Here is a 20,593-nt window from a genome sequence, read left to right on the forward strand (position 1 = left end):
AAAATCTATAAAATCACTCACATTAACGAATTATTAATAAACATACTTCACACAACTAAAATAAAGTACTTAGTCGCTATATAAATTAGGAAAAGTAATCTGTATACTTCTTGCGTAAAGGTAAATGTTGGTATATTTTAATATTTTTTTTCAAACTTTAGGGCGTTTTCGTAAACTGAAGGTCCAATGTGTGATATTTTTCGTTATTTTTCCATTAATTTGCACGCGAATACGCATCTTTTGGGCCCTAGTAGAATTCGATACTCGAAATTTATTTTTTTTCGCTCCACCCTAATATAGAGGCATGTTGAAAAAAGGAAATCATTAGTTTTGCGTCCCACGCATATGCCGGTTACGCTAAAGGAGATGGTGATGATGAGAAATGAATGAAATGGTGAAATGAAGAAAGTGTGAGGAAATAGGAGAACCCCAAGAAAGTCCACGAGCACGATGTTTGTCCAGCACAAAGTCCACACGGCGCGAACTGTGATCGAACCTGGGACCCAAGCACCGAAGTTGAACGCTCTACCACTGAGCCACCGTGCTCCTACAGCCATGTTTAAAACTAGTTCTAGCCCCTTACAATACCGTCATAAGTTTTTATTTTTAATAAATTATGTGATCTTTGTATATGATAATGCAGTCTGAGGAAGCAAAAGCTGTGCTGCTGACTCTATATCCTCGGGTGGCAGTTTCACGAAATCGAGGATCGGAATGCAATATTATTGTTAGAAAGAGAAATACGATTTACTTCCTCTTTCAATAATAGTATACATTAAGAGGGAGAAGGAGTGAGCCACAGCGGCCGGAATATTGGTGTTGAATTTAAAATGGGATCTCAACCATTTTTTTAGGCAAATCATAGTTTCATTTCGTTCTTTCGCAAAAATGTCTCAATAGCTCACTCAATATGATGCATCTCATTTTAAAGGTGCAATTTGAACGCTGTGTGTGATATTTTCTTCTTATAAATACAGATAATCATAATCCAAATTCCCATAAGAAAATGATCAAAATTAAAGGGAAAAGTCTTCTGTTTTTTTACAGTAAGGAAAAGAGCTAAAAACTTTGGACTTTTTTGAGAATGGAGTACTATCTTTGTATTTGTGCGCTACTGTACTATTTTTTCGCTATTTCCAAAGACATCCATTTCACAATCGATGAGAAATTATATCCTTCATCATTGAATCTACAGAAATCAGAAATCAGATTTTTTTTTTTCGTGTTCACGTACTTGGCCGTGTAACTGCTAGATGGCACTATAGTCATTCCTCATCCCACTTTCCTTCTCAGCGGGAGCCGGCCCTTTTGAAAACCTACTTTGAACTTCTTAACAGGAGCGGGAGGAAGGAAATCATTGTGAAGAACGGGAACTTCAAACACGAGGAATGGCAAAATTTATGACCTCTTTAGTTGATGGTTTCTGTTTCAGCAGTACAGTGTATTTCTAGATGGTTTCTATGAGAAGAAGTAATTTAGGAAGTCAACTTTTCGACAAAGATTTGTGAAGGAGAAGCCGAACCAAAATCTTCGTTTATGTATTCCAAGAAAGAAATGAAAACTTCCTGCAGGACTGAGAATATACATGCAAGAGAAAAGATAAGATATATTATTATAATCTTTGGGGTAGATTAATCTTCGAAATATTCTTTGTTTACTTGTCAAAAAAAATCAAGAATAATATAAAGCTCTTTCATCAGCTTCCATCGTACAATACTAAACACACACACATTATATACATCAAGGCCGGCCTTAGGTGGTGCGGGACCCGATTGGGAACATTTTGTGGGGTACCGGGTTTATAACTAATTTGCACCAAGGTCTGTAGAACCTATATATATGTGGTTCGGGTTCCACGTTAATCAGTAGGTCCACGTCTCATATAGCCTCTCTGCTGAAAAGGGACGTTAAACTCAAAATCGACTCAATTCAAATGTCAATACAGACAGTGAATGAATTTTTAAAATACATGTTTCACCCTTGTGCTTCGCAATTTTTTAGAAGGTTCTGTACCAGTATATCATAGTTTTCATCTCTTACAAGTAAACTTATCGATGTCGAAATCTAATTTCTTGACCAACTTAGCAGAGAAGTGTAGAATATCAAGAAACGAGCGTAAGCAAAATTTAAAGTGCTTCTGTCCATAAAGATGGTCGCAGTGGCGAGAAACCTGACTGACCAGAACAAGCCATAACAATGCGTTTTAAATTTGAAAATTTCGTTTTATTTGTAAAACGGGTAAACGGATTAAAACCAAGACCTCATTAACGGACACCGGGGGAAGTAGACATCTATTTGAGGGTATGCTTATCATGGTAGCCATCTTGTATCTAACTTAACTTCTATTTTCTTTTTAATAGGAAGGCGGTAACATGTAATATATCAAATTGGGCTAGACTTTTACGAGAAATACAGTGGTGCAGTCTGTGTTTCCATAAGTTTATATTTGTAACATGGGCGGCGATTAGGGGGGGCAAGAAGGGGCAGTTGCCCCCCCCCCACTTTTTTTGAAGAGACCACTTACCTCTTTTAAATTATATCATCTATTTTTCGGTGATAGGCTAGAATCTTCATTATTTGATTTAAAAAAGTACCAACAAAGCTTTTTACTTCTGTTTTTTTCTCAAACATGGAGGCATTGTAGAACACGTTACATATGCTTTCACGCCTTTCTGCGTCGAGACGTAGAGTGTGATGACGTCATAACTAAAAAAAAATTATTATGACTTTTTATTACTTTTTTTGCAGAGCTTACTTTTGCACGTAGAAGATTGAAATTTTGCACACACATTCAGTGGACCCCTTAATATTTTCCAGATTCTTTTCAGATTTTTGCGATAAAACCGGAGATCCAGACGGGCAAAAAAGTAATATATATATATATATATATATATATATATATATATCGCAGATGAAATTATTGGAGATTATCAGTGCGGCTTTAGACGAAATCGATCAACTATCAACCAAATATTTACCATTCGCCAAATACTCGAAAAAAAAAGTGGGAATACAATACCCCGGTGCATCAACTACTTATTGATTTTAGAAAGGCTTACGACTCTGTTAGGAGAGAAACATTATACAACGTTCTTACAGAACTTGGAATAGCGAGAAAGCGAATTAGATTAATTAAGATATGTTTAAATGAATCCCAAAGTAAAGTCCGGGTAGGAAAATTTTTGTCCACGAGCTTTCACGTCGAAAATGGCCTGAAACAAGGAGATGCGTTGTCGCCATTATTATTTAACTTTGTTCTGGAATACGCTATAAGGAAAATCAAAGATAGCAACCAGCGCCTACAGTTGAACGGTATTCACCAGGTTATGCGTACGCTGATGATGTAAATTTAATAGGGGATGATAGGAGAACAATAGAAAGAAATGCAGAGATCTTATTAAACGCCTGCAGGGACATGGGTTTAGAAGTAAATGCAGATAAAACAAAATACATGGAAGTGCGTCGGGATCGTAATACATCAAATTATAGATGCGTTAAAATATTAAATAATACTTTTGATAAAGTGGATAGTTTCAAATATCTAGGATCAATATTAACAGAGGAAAATCATATCCACGAAGAAATTAAATGTCGACTAAAAGCAGGGAATTCGTGTTACTATTTGGTTCAAAACCTCTTGTCGTCGCGAATTCTGTCGACGAATTTGAAGCTTAAAATATAGAAAACGATAATCATGCCTGTTGTTTTGTATGGCTGCGAAACATGGTCACTTACTCTGAGGGAAGAACATAGACTGAAAGTATTTGAGAACAAGATCCTGAGAAGAATATTCGGACCCAAGAGGAACGGGAATGGGGAGTGGCGGAAACTTCATAACGAGGAACTACATAATTTATACGGTTTACCCAACATTGTTAGGGTCGTCAAGTCTAGGAGGCTTAGGTGGGCGGGTCATGTAGCTAGAATGGAAGAAAGTAGAAGCGCTTTCAAAGTCTTGACTGGAAGACCAATCGAAAAACGACCATTAGGAAGACCTAGGCGCAGATGGGAGGACAATATTAAGATGGATCTCGCAGAGATTGGAATACAGAGTAGAAACTGGATGCAATTAGCTAAGGATAGAAGTCAGTGGAGAGCTTTTGTGAACGCGGCATTGAACCTCCGGGTTCCATAGGCCATAGAGTTAGTTAGTTATATATATATATATATATATATATATATATATATATATATATATATATATATATATATATATATATATATATATATATTTAACAAAGATCCTTTTTTTCGCGATTTTCCCTCCTCAGATACATGATGGAGACATGTAATGGTACCGTTTGAAAGGCTGTTCTGTTCTAAAAAGAATGATGTACGAACCATGATCCTAGTATAAATAGGGATGTCTCGGGGAATTTTTACCTGAGATCCTTTTTTATACGGGAATCTGGAATATGGTAAAGGTACTATTTTTGGCTGGCTTACTTTTGCACCTAGAAGATTGAAATATTGCACACACATTTAGTACACCCCTTAGTATTTTTTTTAGATTCGTTTCAGATCTCTGCGTTATAATAGGGGGGTACAGAGGGGCAAAAAGTACAAAGAAAGAATATTTTTTAAACAAATAATCCATTTTTTCATGATCTTCCCACCTCAGGTACATGATGGAGACATGTGAATGGTACCGTTCGAAAGTATGTTCTATTCTAAAGGGAATGATGTACGAACAATGATCATAGGATAAATAGGGATGTCTCAGGAAATTTTATATTACATACGGGTTATCTGGGGCATTGTGGGAATTGGTAAATATTTTCCCGCACTTAGTTTTCAAGATAGAAGCTTGAAATTTTTTATACACATTTAGTACACCCCTTCGTATTTTTCAGTTGATTTTGAGATCTGTGCGTTAACAAAGGGAGTCCAGAGGGAATCAAAGTTTGAAAAAAAGTCAGAAAAAATCCAGCTTTCCCTCAAAATTTCCCGCCTTAGGGACATGATAGGAAAATGTAAATGAACCCGTTTGAAAAGTTGTTCTATTCTGAAGAGAATGAGGTACTAACTATGATCCTAGGATAAATAGGGATGATGCTGTAGCTGATTGACTGAAATTCAATAATTTACCTTTAAAAAGCCATAATTTAAAAGGTTAATGTATATAGTTTCATTTGGAAATGTAAAGTTTTTGCATATATTACTGGTTCATAGAAAAAAAATGATACCATATAATATTTGTCGTTGGGTAAGTGTGTATTGGTTATTTGTCTTCCCGCGGAGTTTAGACAGCTGCAGGAATTCCGTTTTAATTGCAATTCAAAGGAATTAATATTATAATTGCGTCGTAGCATATGCTTGTAGTATTTACTGTCTTTCATTTTCAAAGAGTAATAGCATTCATTTAATGGCAAGTGTGGAATTAAAAATGTAAGTTGTTCATTAATCTCCAGTTTCAATATAACTTCTACAAAACAAGCCTGATTATTCATTAATATGATTAATAATATCCTTTCTTTGTTTTATAATTAATAATATTTGTTTTATAATTATGTTATAAAATAATCTGATCACACAATTTTCCAAACAATTTTAAGATGTTCATGAGCAAGGAATCAAGGATTAATATCTATGTGTGTTGCTCTTGTCAATTTACTTAATTAAATATGAAACACGATATACAGTATTTTCACTGAAAAAGATAGTATCCTATTACTTATACAACCTTTCGTCAAACAGTGTTAGAAACAACCAGGAACACTAACATTGATATACACATATTCAGATCATATCTTGCCCCCCCACTTTTAACATCCAATCGCCGCCACTGATTTGTAAGACATACTTAAATACACATTGATATAAATTAGTTGGTTCAAAGATTCCTTAATAGCTGTATCTTTTTGAAAACAAGTGAAGTCAGGGAAACCTAATGTACGCTGGTGAGAACATCGTAGGTAACTACTTATGCAAGGCATAATCAGCTTGAAATCGTCATCGACTGTAGACAAAATGAAATGGTGATGAGAGGATTACAAACTTCAAGGAACTGATTGCAGATGAATCACATATTTTCCATTGGATTCTTCTTGTTAGAACACAAACCTTCATAAGCAGCCACCTATTCAGTATGCACTAGTATACATTCACTTTTTTTGACTTCATTTTTCAAAAGAAAAAAAAAATCCACGGGATTTTTCCAGGAGAGGGCAAAGTTTGTCTTATGGTTTTGGATTTTTAATATAAATATAATAAGAGAAAGGATATGCAAAGAGCTCGCACTGAGGCTGATTTATTTGATATCATCTCGGTAGTATCACATGACGTAATCAGTAAAAACGCCAGGAACTTTTACTTAGTGGGGTGTTCAAAATAAAAAGGGTGTGCACCCAGAATAGTGATATACATTTTTACACAAACTCAAAGAAAACAATATTTTTATGCCCAGGAATGTGTGTAAGGAAATTTAGGGGTGTTAAGGTGTGCAAGATACTCCCTAGACATAATATCTATTTTTACAACAGAAGTTATAAACATCAAAAAACTGAAGAAACTACTCCAGCATTAAATTCAGAAAATATTTGCTTATGCCCGGAAACTTAATATAAACTATTCATTTACTTGTTAGGGAGATGCAATACCTTCCCTTGTGCAGTCCATGGATATACCTGTATTGTAATATGCTGTTGTGTGTACTCGATAACCGAGAATAGCAGAACAGATTAACTTGACTGGGGGGCCTCGCGAACATAATGGCATGTATTAGGAGCAAAATTTAGTCATAGGGACCACAATACACTTGTTTGCTTCGGGCCTAATATACTGTTAAAAAACGGTACTGGAGAGTAGATTAGACTGGACAGTAGAGTAGACGACTCTAGCGCGGGGCCCGATTGGGAGCAATTGGTCCAATCAGTTTAAGGCCGGCCTTGATATATATATATATATATATATAAAACTAACTAACTAACTCTATGGCCTATGGAACCCGGAGGTTCAGTGCCGCGTTCACAAAAGCTCTCCACTGACTTCTATCCTTAGCTAATTGCATCCAGTTTCTACTTTGTATTCCTATCTCTGCGAGATCCATCTTAATATTATCCTCCCATCTGCGCCTAGGTCTTCCTAATGGTCGTTTTCCTATGGGTCTACCAGTCAAGATTTTGAAAGCGTTTCTACGTTCTTCCATTCTAGCTACATGACCTGCCCACCTAAGCCTCCTAGACTTGATGACCCTAACAATGTTGGGTAAACCGTATAAACTATGTAGTTCCTCGTTATGAAGCTTCCGCTATTCCCCATTCTAGTTCCTCTTGGGTCCAAATATTCTTCTCAGGATCCTGTTCTCAAATACTTTCAGTCTGTGTTCTTCCCTCAGAGTAAGCGACCATGTTTCGCAACCATACTGAACAACAGGCATGATTATCGTTTTATATATTTTAAGCTTCAAATTCCTCGACAGAATTCGCGACGACAAGAGATTTTGAACCGAATAGTAACACGAATTCCCTGCTTTTATACAGTGGCGGATCCAGGATATGATCAAGGGAGGAGCTAAACTATAGTTTGCCTCTTTATCCAGAGTAAACAAAATTGAAACCAGAATTGAAGACCTGAGCGTCAAGGGGGGAGGGGCTATAGCCTCTATAGCCACTCTTGCATCCGCGCCTGTATATGTATACTATTTGTAGTGCCGGATTTACGTATAAGATACTATTTACAGTGCCGGATTTACGTGTAAGATACTATTTACAGTGCTGGATTTACGTATAAGATACTATTTATAGTGCCGGATTTACGTATAACATAAACAAGCTATAGCTTAGGGTCTCGCTCTCTTGGGGGCTCCAAAATTTAAAGAAAAACTGGAGGTACATTTCTACAATATAAGAAAATTTAAAAAAAAAATAAAATTAAATTTAAATATACGTAGCAACAGTGCTTCCTACTCTGTAGCCTACATTCATGTAATTAATGGGGCTCCTTCTGCTAGTCTGCTTCCTAAATTATCTCTAGTTTTTTTTATTATTATTTCTGTATGTAGGGTGTCTATGTTCATCTGCACATATAAAGGGCCCCATTACCTTAAACAGCTTGGGGCCCCACTAAACCTAAATCCGACTCTGACTAACTATTTATGCATGTTTGCTCCCTCTCTTTTCGAAGCAGCGTTTCTTTGATATTGCTTCCAATTCTGGCACGTTTTACCAAGGAGGGAAGAGTCCTTACTCATTCCAGGCATTCAAACTAGGGACTGAATTACTTGCTTCCAACATTCTGTCCCCCATGGATCCCGGTATGAATCAATTCTCTAAAGCCCATAAAACATTCAAATTGAAATGTAGATGTTGCTCATCAGTGTCGACACCTAATATATCTCAATCAACGGTAGGGGTGTTTGGTACCCTCAATCTGTCTCCCTCGTATTAGCGGAGAAACACTCTATATTCGGTAGTAATTCTTAAAAAAAAGTGCTGTTTAATGTATGTAGTAACACATAGGAAACTAAATTTTAATATACCCTAGTAGTACAGAAACGCATCTTACGGTACCTTACCAAAATAAACACCCTATGCCAAGGATGGAAACAATAACAATAATAAAAAAAGATAATAATAAACATTTTAAAGAAATTCTTTCATTAATCAAGTCGCACTTAAAAGTAATAAACAATTTTCTTTACGCATGACTTAAAAAAAATAGGTGCACTCTAATTTAGGCTTAAAAGTTACTTTATAAATTCTTAAAATGATGTGCCCCATTCTTTTTATTTAGTCTTGCATAAACAAAATTATTTTTAACTTTTTAGTGCGAATTGATTAATAAAAGAATGTCTTTAAAAGGTGTTTTATCATTTTTTTATTCGTTGGACACATTTTCTAAATCCTAAAGTGATATGCAATCAGGGAAACCAGGGCTGGTTAAAGACTATTATTTATTTTAGGATAAAGAAGTTGAAAATAAAAACATATTAAAATTTGCTTTTAAAATAAATATATATATTGCAAAGTATGAAAGTAACAATGGAATGTTGTATTGTCACCGGACTTACGACGCTCTGCAACAGTTCTTAGTTCCATGACGTTAGGAAATAAGTTCAATTTATACGAACACTTATTCAATGTTTGAAACAAACACCTGTTACGTCATTGTACACTCATGTCCAAAATGATTGTCGCATTTCTATAACTGTCTTCTTGTAAGAGTATAATGTAATAATGATTTTGCTGGGTACTTTTAATACTATGTATACAATTGGGAAATGTATGTGTGGTAAATTTCATAGGAAAATATTTATAAATACGAAAATTAGAATGAGTAAAACAAAATGTTGCTAAATGGACACGAAAGTTTTATTTTCGTTTTATTGTTCTTATTTACTGCTCTTTTGACATGAAATTTGCCACATACATGTCTCTGTCGATTGTACACATACTAACATTATAAGAAATACCGGATGAATTCGTTATCAAATTATATTCCTACAACAACATATTTATAGACATGCAACAATAATTTTGGACATGAGTGTACCTTCCTGAAGAAGGTGGCACATCTTTTAATTCTATTGTCAATGAAGTGGTCTATTTCCCCAAATAAAAACCAATACCAAGCAGGGCATATGCTCCCTCCTGTCCTAAGCCGGTCCCCAAGGCTGAATGTAACATTGCGGCTCTTTCCTGTTGTAATAGGAAAAAACTCAGGATTGTCAGCCACTGGTATCGAATCCAGGACCATTCGAATGTGAAGGTGAGAGGGTAAATCTGGTGGTCATATTTTGAAAAGAAAATAAGGAAATGGTTTCCACTAAAAAAAAGAGTCACATTGTCAATACATTTCAGATCTTTGCCTGGGTTTTCTGCCTTTCAATTCCAAGTTTTTTTTTAAACCATGAAGGCTCTAAATAAATTATAGTATCGATTCTCCTGGTTTTCTTTTTTGTATTGGCATGGTTTTTCATTTTATATCAGACTCTTCCCGCACTATTCTGTAATTTACCATAGGTAGAATCCTTTGAGAAAGAGACTGGCGACAAGTGCTTTAGTTTTCTATATTATGTTTGTGATCGTTGTAGATATTTGAGTGGCTCTCTAGACACGGGGCTGAGGGCTGATATCATATTGGTCCCTCTTTATTTTTACTTCAGTTCTGTTTCTCTTTTGCCACAATAAGGAATTTCACTCTTCTGTCCCATTTGCAGCCGTAACCCCCCCTCCTGCGCTGCCCAAGTTTGACCACATGCAGGGGAAAAGAATGAAAAGGAGGGGTGCCATTTGCTTTGACGGCATTTCAGCAACAACCCCATCTGTTGCCAAAATAAGGAAATACTTTGTACTGCAAAAAGAAAGTGTGGAAGGGTGATATCTTCGATTTGTCAAGGTCACTTGAGTCCCGCCGACTCTTAATTGCATACGTACCAAGAAATACAATACAGGAACATCGCTATCATTCTACAGTGCAGAAACGTCTGAATAATTTCTCTTCATAGTTTAAATGAAACACAAAAATAAACAAACATAAATACACGTGAACTTCAATTATTTTTATACGGCAGGGGAACCTTTACAATAGAAAACATGCATTCTACCACCACCAAATGACAACATTCTCATGTAACCATTCAACATGCAAACGAACTAATAAACGGTTGTGATATCTTTTGTTATGGTGATCGCTTTGTACAATACCAGATCTTCATATGCTTCCTTGAGTGACCCTACAACAAACGAGATAACAAACATTTATAGTATTAAGTCCCATAAGAAATACAAAAGAGTGGATATTGGAACCACTTTACTTCCGTTACGTATAACTGGTGATGTATCTCGGGGAGGACATTATCCAGGGAAGGCACGAAGGGGTTGCCTGAGAAGCACGTCCAGGTCGAAAAGATGTGACATTTGTATCTATTTTTTAACTCCGGAAGGCTAATCTTAAAAAGCTATTACATCCTTTCGAAGAAGTGTCTTGATCAGAAGTCGAACCCAGCATCATTCGCATCAAAAACTAATTTCCATTTAAAGTCGATACATTTCGACCCAAAAATAATAAATAGAATAAAGCCAATAACACATTACATCAATACGTTCTTAAATTTGCCAATGACTGAGCAACGTTAAACATCACAAAATTTTCAGGTTAAAATTTTCAACATATGTGATTATAAATTACAAAATCACAGATACAGTTCTAACTGTACAGGGATACGGATGTCTGTCATACTCCTCATTCTCACTGCAACTTTTTACAATACCAGGATTCTTTAGAGACTAAAATATTTCATTTCACTTTTGACATACTGAATTATAGGCTCATAAATGAGACGACGGAATTTCTGTAAACGGAACAAGAAATATATTAAATTGGCATACGTCATATTCTGATACGACAAATTGATTTTGGAGTAGGCTAAACATAAAAAAGGCATTATATGTAGAAAAAGGATTACATGTTTCAACGACAGCACGGAAGTAAGAAATCTACTTTTCTGTAATAGTGTGATTGTAATTTGGTTAGGTTATGTTGAAAATATACTATTGGTCTATGTTGTGTTTCTAATACTTTCGAAGGAGCTTCTACGGACTTGTAGAAAAGCATACTAGGCAGGTGGGATACTATTTTGTGATTGCCAGAAAAGAAATTCTTTCTTAGTCCATTAACAGGGCAAGACTCCGATTTCGTATCGAGAGCTAGCTCTCAAACTATATTGTAGAAGTTTTTCTTCGTTGGAAATAACTACAGCTACTAGAATGATGTCCAGTTAATTCATTGATTTAAGATTTACTTATTTGTACAGGTTATTTGAAGTTGATATAAGTTGCTGTAGATCCAAATTCAGACATTAGGTTGCGATTTCGTCCATTGAATTATTTATTTTTAAACATCATTCTGTCGAGGCTACGTTGAAGAGTCGAGTTGAAAAACGAACACGTATAAGTAGATGAACCAATGAACGAAGCATTTGTTTGAAGATTAATGATTTAGGAATGATCTACTGCATCCGTTATTTTTGGGTGTTTCTGTATTTTGGCTAAAACTTTTATATAATAAACAATCGATACAACCATTATCAAAATCAACTTATTTTATTTGAAACTCCCAGCAATCAACTTACAAATTTTAGTAGGCTGCTGATAATGTACACCCAATCACAAAAGTATCTTCCCCCTAAGTGCTTTCGGGTCCAGGTAATTTGTGGTTCTGAGAACTATTCTCTTCACTGAAAGCAGTTGATAGCTTTGAGTTAAGTCCTTATGTAAGTATAATTGTGAGTAGTGCTCTCAAACGGGTCGGGTTACGGGTCGGGTCGAGTCAGGTCAGCTCGGGTCGGGTTGTCGGGTCGGGTCAGTCGGGTCAGCTCGGGTCGGGTTATCGGGTGGGGTCACTCGGGTCGGGTTGTCGGGTCGGGTCAGTCGGGTCAGCTCGGGTCGGGTTGTCGGGTCGGGTCACTCGGGTCAGGTTGTCGGGTCGGGTCAGTCGTGTCAGCTCGGGTCGGGTTGTCGGGTCGGGTTATTCGGGTCGGGTTGTCGGGTCGGGTCAATCGGGTCAGGTCGGGTCGGGTTGTCGGGTCGGGTTATTCGGGTCGGGTTGTCGGGTCGTGTCAATCGGGTCAACTCGGGTCGGGTTATCGGGTCGGGTCAGTCGGGTCGGGTTATTGGGTCGGGTCAGTTCACTTTGGTCAACTAAGTTTAGGTTGAGCTTAAACTCGGCTGGAGTCGAAAACTGCTGTTTTACACTACCTGCGTAATTAAAAATAGCATTTTCAATTGATTTTATAGAAGCCATAAATGTATTTTGAACACTTGCAGCTAGTGTTTATATGGTAAATGCTTATTTTTGTACTTGTGTGTACTTTAATTTTTAAATGTGGAAGATTGATTTTACCAATCGACTGTAATATTAATATCTACGCCAATATGGAGTCTGGACTTAGAACAAAACTAGAAGTTGTTTAAGCAAGGCCAAAAGAAAGATTGGATATGGATGACCAAGCCCAAGCAGGGCCGCGGTAGCTCAGTGGTAGAGAATTCATCTCTGGTGCATGGTGTCCATGGTTCGATCCCAGCTTGTGTTAAGTAGGCTTTGTGGTGGAGAAACGCCGTGTAGTGGGTTTTCTCGGGGTTCTCCTGTTTCCTCCCACTTTCTTCATTCCACCATTTCATTCATTTCTCATGGTCACCATATCCCTTAGCCTCGAAGCAGAATCGAGGGACCTTAAACTCAGGGGTGTAGCTAAGGGGGGGCCATCGGGTCCAGGCCCCCCAAATGGTTTCCTGCCCCCCCAAATGACCAGCTTTAAAAACATCATAGTAAAATTATCTCGCTTCCTTCATTTAAAAGTAACAAAGTTATTGACAATTAATAATATACGGTAAAATAGTATGGAGAAATATTGTTTTTCCATACCGATCGAAAAATAGGATACATTTTTGTGACAGCAGACTACACAATTTACTGCGATTTATATTTGACAGTTTAAAGACAAACATTTTAACAAGATACTATAAATACAGCCATAAAACGAAGGTACTAAACTGATTTGTAAGGATATTATATTTTAAAAGACAGAGAATGGAAAATTTGGTGAGAAACAATGTTTTTATTCAGTTTGGATTTCATTCGCTCTCTTTTATTTCTACTCAGTGTAATAAAATAATTGTTTTTTTTTTTTTTTAGTCACGAATAATAAATAAATATTTTTGTCAGGAGACTATAAAGAAATTAAGTGAAATTTAAAGAAAATCAATCTTGTGTACATAGGTTCTGTATACAAGGTCTTAAATTTAAATAAAAAGGTAACCAAGAAAAGTTTTGTTGCTTTTTACCCACCACCTTTGAACATCGATACGTCACCTAACGTGGAAGATCAAAAATAGTCCCCATCAACATCGACGACCTTCTGAAAACGTTCCTGAAGGACATGGAATTCATCGCGGTAGAAGTTGGTGGGCCGTGAAACGAAGAAGGTATCAGGTGCATTTTGTACTTTTACTAGGGATTTGAATTGGCGGCCTCTAAGGTGATTGTCCAAAGAATGGAACAGGTAATAATCGGACGGTGCAATACCCGGGGAATATAGTGGTTGCAATATTGTTTCCCATCCAAGGCGGAGAATGGTGTCCTGAGTCACCCTAGCCACGTGGGACTTAGCGTTGTCCCGTAAACGAGGACCCATTTGCAATTCAGAAGTGATGGCTCCAGAGTTTTGAGTTTTTGTTGAGCACAGCTCAACTGCTGACACTACACAGTTGCATTGATACTCTGGCCAGCTGGTAGCAGTTTCCGATGCACGATGCACCAAACACAGAGAAGGACCTTCTTCTGGTACAGTGCTGGTTTCGGCTGTTTTGAAATCGGTTCATGGGATGCTAACCAATGATGACGGCGCCGTGGAGCTTCGTATAGGACCCACTTTTTATCACATGTCAACGCCCTGTCCAGAAATGGCTCCGAAACAGTAAACAAACCCATGCAACTGCCGCGTTGCCTTCTGGCCCGGAGTCAAAACATGTGAGACCCAACTTGTAGTGCTTCCCAACTTGATGGATGTGTTGCCGAATGGTTTCTCCACACACTGAATTGTAGTCCCAGTTCCTCTTTGTACGTACATGTGTTGGTCTTCTGGCATGTGATGTTTTCGGGTGTTTGGTCATCGTCCTTAAACTTGTTAAACCATCGCTGCACTGTCCGCGTCGTCACGACACCCTCAACAAAGGCCTGGCATATTTTCTGTCCCGCTACAGCGGTGTTTGACCTCCATTTGAACTCGTTCAGCATACATGCTCTTAAGACGCTCTGTGGATGTCTAGAATTCAAATTTAGACATGAAATATGTATTGGTGTAATATTAAAATCAGCATTTGCATCTTATCAATATGATAGAATAAATGAATATTCACAGAGAGTGTTATATTTCTGTGATGAAATAAATACTGATTTGTGTATATCATTTTATATATTGATACTACAGCGTATCAAGTATGCATGTCGTATAGTGTTGTCGCGAAACTTACAAGTAATATGGTAATTTCTGTATCTGAAAGCCACAATAATTTATAATTTCAGGAAATAATTTTCAAAAGGGAACTAGCATTTGTCAGTTTATCAACAGAATAAAGATCGTTTGAACATCTTTAATTTGAAAATGCAATTAACCTAAAAATACTTACCATATAATATAAACTATTAAGAATAAATTCGAAATTGATCGTAGTTTCGCTTGTAAACTCTATAGGATATGTTGCAGCGCTGCAATATAAATAAACAGTTAGCATTACTTAGCTAATTACAGCAGTAAATATCATATCCTATTATTAATATTAATGTGCTTCAAACATGAAGTAAATTAAACAGTTATTTCAAAGGTAACGCTGAGTAGGAAAATTAGCTAACGATATGTTTTCTCTTAACGTGATTACAAACTATATATTGTATATTGAACAAAATTATATATTTTTATTGAACACAAATTATTCACTTATGCTAAATAAAGAACGAGTGCAAAAATAATTCCTTAAAATATAATTTTTTTAAAAAATTTGTTCACGACTACAAGGCACAACCTCCAGGTGATGTACCCTGATTGACACGAAAAGTGACAACTTAGTGTGGTTAGATCAATCAAGGTTAGACCTAGAAGTATATCACTCGATATTTTCCAAATCACCGAAATAACAATTCCTGAAATAGAAAATGCTTTTTCAAAGACAGGACAGCATCTGGTCCCTGTAGTATTCCACCCTACACAATAAAGGGAACCATTGATATCATAAAACATCCAATACTTATTCTTTTAAACATGTCAGAAAAATATAATGTTTTTCCATATCGATGGAAAGAAAGTTGGATATATCTATTCCAAAAACTGGCAAAACTAAAAATATATATAAAGCTTTACACAAATTGCACCTGTATCTCCATTTGCAAAAATTACGAATATATCATACACAATTGCTTACTTAATCATGTTAGATCCAGCATCTCTTTATACCAATACGGATTTCTCAAGAATAGATCCACTTCAACTAATTTGGTGATTATAACTTACTTTCTAGCTTCAAAACTAGACAAAGGAGGGCAGGTGGATGTAATGTATACATTCAAAAGGCGTTCGATTTAGTTAAGGATGACATCGTACTTGAAAAACTAGCTCTAATGAATCTTTCTAAGCAAACATTACTACTTTTCACGTCATACTTACGTGATCGAAAAGAATCTGTAGCTTGTAAAGGTCATATCTCCAACAATTTTAATGCTACATCGGGAGTACCGCAGGGATCAAAGCATGGACATTTATTATTTCTCATCACTATCAATGACATAACTAAGCACGTTAAGAAATCGCATACTTTACTCTTTGCACACGCCTTAAAATTATATGCTCAAATTAAATTACTTGAAGACTGTAAAAACCTTCAAAAGACTTGGAAAATGTACAACACTGGTGTCACGTGAATAAATTTAGTCTAAATATAACTAAATGTAAAGCAATTACATTTACTAGAAAAATGCATAAATTATGTTTATACTATTGACGATGTAAAAATTTGTTATTACACGTGTGCGAGGTACTCTAAACATAGCCAGGAAGAAAATTTTGAACAGAGTTTGGACGGAATAGGTTTGTGGGAGCTGCAGTTGACGAGATAGGAGAACAAGGGTTCCATTTTAGGAGAAAGTAATGCTTTGTAGAACGTAATTATACAACTTATTATTGCCTTGTAGAGACCTGCACGGGCCGAATTTTTTGGACCGAGTCCAATCCAGCCCGAACGTAGCTAGGCCTGGCCCAGCCCGGCCCGATAAATTTTTCCAAAATTAGCTCGAGCACCAATCTTTTTTAAAATTTAGTACTAAATTTGACCTAACCCTAAGAAACATTCTCTAAAGTCTGGTTCAAAACCTGGCGCTTGCCTCCCGAATGGTACCATTGCCTCCTAGAACTTTGCCTGTCATCGAGAGAACAAAAACTCCATTCCCTGTAACAAAAATCTAACTTAATTGATTTTTAGCGTAAAGTGAAGATGGCAATATTGTTTAGCGACAGGCAAAACATTCCCACCCCTTCTTTTTATATTTTGAGATCAGTGAAGGTCAAGGTCAGAGCTCAATTTACCGCATAATGCCTGCAATCCTCTATAATAAAGTGGAGCCGCTAAGCAACACAAACTAAATAGCTATTGCATTCTTTGTAACATTTCTCATGGACACACTTCTTCAACGTTTGGCTTTATTCCAATTATCGTTTAACGAAAGTCAATAATTATTATAGAATTGCAATTGATCGGCCCCAGCCCGGCCCGACCTGAAGAGAAATCAAGAAATCAATGTCGGCCCGCGGGCCGGGCCGGGCTTCGGGCCTAGTGATGGGCAGTGGGAATATTCCCAGTGGGAAGGAATTTAAAAAGTGGGAATATTCCCGGGTATTTTCCCTGGCCTATAAATTCCCGGGAAGGAATTTATTTCCATTTCTTTAGTTTATCTTCCAAATTATAAGAGCCATATGACTAATTACTTTATTTTAATACATTATGATTTACTTCTAGGTTTTAAAGAATTTGGAGATTAAAAAATTTAAAATTGCTTGACGGTACTTTATATAACTAATAATATGATTTTTTAAGTTCAATTTCCATTTGCACTAAAAAGTAGGGTAATCGTTTAGTATTAGAGGCCAAAACTAGCAAAAAGTAAGATGATTTACGGAAGAAATGAGTTGATAGTGATGTTCAAGTAGTCCAGAAAGTATCGAACATACATTTTTAAGGCAGTAGGGGATTTATACAAAACGGAAAGGTAAGTGGAAGTGATTTATGTGAGAAAAGAAAGTGAATTGTTGATAACGAAGATAAAAAACAACGTGCCATGCGGGGCTCTAACCCGCCTTTATTCGCTAACGCTCGCTCTGCAATGCTGTCTAAATTTAATGTTGGTAACGTAATTTAACGTACGAAACCATCAAACAACCGCATCGGAATAGAATATCGCAAAAAAAAAAAAAATAAAATAAAATAAAATAAATAAAATAAAATAAAAAAGTAGGTGCAAAAGCTGGTCCCCAATACTAAAGAACAGCCAAAATTAGCAAAGTACTAAATTACAAATGATGAAAAGGAACAATTTTGTAAAGTAATTTAGAATTATGTAGAAATAGAGACGAAGTGCTATTAATAAATCCTGAACCACCATTAGTAATAGACGTCGGTCTGTCTACTCTCTCTGACTCGAATTCCTGAAGAGGTACTAGGACTACTTTTACATGTGAATTAATGTATGGAATTTCGAGAAATAGGTAGAATGAAAGGTCGTGTATGGCAATGTTACGTGCTAAAATATATAAATAAGTATCTTGCAAATTTTGTGAACATAAATATGTGTGCGCAAATGTTGATAAATTGGTGATGCATGTATGTTCTAGCATTTACCCAATCTAATTGGTTTATGACATTTATAAATTTAATGTATTTATAATATCAGTAATAGAGTGAAGTTGAGCAAACCCACTTACATATAAATTTAAACTGTTACTATATAATTTTTTCACACATATTTAATTGATACAACATATTATAAACAAATATACATTTATGCGTACTCTCTAAATATAATAAAGTGTTAATAAAGTAACATAGTACCGTTCAGAATATATAGATTTTAAAGAATACTCTGTGGACAACAGTAATAATATGCTGTGATATAAAAATTAATTCAACTTTGAAATCATAATATAGTAATAGAATTCAATTTTCTTTCTGATTGTACATAAATTCCCGGATAAATTCCCATTTTGGGAATCTTCCCGGGAATCTTCCCAGGGAATATTCCCGAAAAATATCTTCCCAGGAATTTACCCTTCACTATTCGGGCCGGGCCCGGCCCGTGCGGGTCTCTATTGCCCTGTATACGATATTTGATAACACAACAAAATTAAAATTGTAAGGTAGCCCTGATACAAGTAATGATAGAAACAATGCCTATGAAGATACATTATAATTCTAATTTTTAATAGGTTTCGTTATTTTCATTTACCTGGTCATAGGAGAATTGAAAATGTAGCATGGATCACCTTTTTTCTCTTGGATATCAACATAAGAACAGCAATCTACTGGTTTGTGGTTTATTTCGCATTTCATTATCAATGTTTCACACGGTCTGAAACAAAACAACACGTAACAGTTTTCTTAGAAAATTGGCTATAAATACTTTCAACCTTCCAGAGGAATGAACAGTTAATTAACAAAACTTTCTCTATATTATTATGGAAGTGTTGACTTTGTAGTTTATTAAAAGCTGCATTAAATTAAATATTTGAGGAAAATAACATTTTGAATGAAAGAAATAGTTATAATTCATTCATATATTTCTTTAAGGCTGCATGTAAAAATATAATTTGTTAATTGTACACCTATAGATAAGATATTCCCCAATGATATTATAATTCTTTTTCCCCATATCTCTGCTTTCATTATTTACTGCTTCATTATATTTAGGTTCCTGTCTTCAGAAGCGTTGACAAAGCTTTAGCTAGCCATGGAAGTAAAATCTCTATTTTCATTCAAGAGGTTAACTCGGTAACGGTTCCAAGTTAACGGAAGAGGAATATGTGTCGGACGTCATATTCAAGAATCGGAAAACCAAATGGATTATTCTGCAGTTGAAGTACTTATGACTACTTTGCGGGCAGATGGACAATTTGCACTTAAAAGGTTTAAGGTGGACTTCATGGAGTAGGATTCTTGTACGAATATTTTTCAGAGGAGTTCGATGTTGAAATGTCAAAATGGCAAGATATGTTCTATTTAATTTTCCAATCCATGTTATCAAAGAGATAAGAACAAGATACTAAGGTTACTTTTAAGCCTGATCAACTATTTTCACGGTGTTTTTCTTATCACGATTTATTGTTAAGCCGCTTTCATGAACTAGATTTTTAAATAAAAGTTTGGTTGTCTGCTTTACCGATGAAAAACAAGCAAATTCTAAAGAGTGTTTTTTTTTTTTTTTTTTTTTGTTGTTAAGTATAAGTTGAATCTTATGATTTTTACGTATTTATGCGTCAGAGGAAGGTGTAGATGTGGTGGTTGACTTTGGAGTCACTATTCAGAGTAATTGTACTCCTTTGTAGGAGGAAGACGTGATAGTCAAATTTCTACAGCATTAGCGGGTGTTTCATTCCAATATATGAAGATCGATCATCCTCAATAACAATATACACTATATATTTTGTAATGTGTACATATGAATAAGCTGATCATTAATCTAAGCAGAATTGTGGAAAGTGTGAAATTTTGGACAGTTGCAGAGTAGTGTAGGGAGGGGCAAAATGAATGTAATGATATTACACATATTAACATGTATGGAATAATGCATTATCTTACAAGAAATTTATTTCATTTTCCTGGTAAATTAACACGCTTCCGCTTCACTTCAAAAGACATTACCTACTTGTAATTCCGCATTTCAAATTATTATATTCTTAGAAATATTAGTAATATCTTGAGGTACTTCATAATGTAACGTCTTCAAACATCAGATTAGTTAAGATCTATCCTCTCAATTATAGTTTATTTAACTCTTAGATTGAAGCATATAAATTTACGAGGCTACACATCCGCAAAAGGTATATAACACTCTG

At 35.8% G+C, this 20,593-nt stretch overlaps 1 protein-coding gene across 1 annotated transcript in view; it reads right to left on the reverse strand.

Annotated features, from left to right (window-relative positions):
- The window catches only part of LOC145672727 (uncharacterized), a 139,935-nt gene that overhangs the window by 28,800 nt on the left and 90,542 nt on the right, over nt 1-20,593 (reverse strand). Inside the window, exon 6 of the mRNA XM_081741903.1 lies at nt 15,129-15,207. Coding sequence (XP_081598029.1) covers nt 15,129-15,207 — 79 coding nt within the window. The remainder of the gene's footprint in view (nt 1-15,128; nt 15,208-20,593) is intronic.

The sequence above is a fragment of the Thermobia domestica genome, chromosome 16, assembly GCF_964235325.1.
Source record: "Thermobia domestica chromosome 16, izTheDome1.hap1.1, whole genome shotgun sequence".
NCBI lineage: Eukaryota > Metazoa > Arthropoda > Insecta > Zygentoma > Lepismatidae > Thermobia > Thermobia domestica.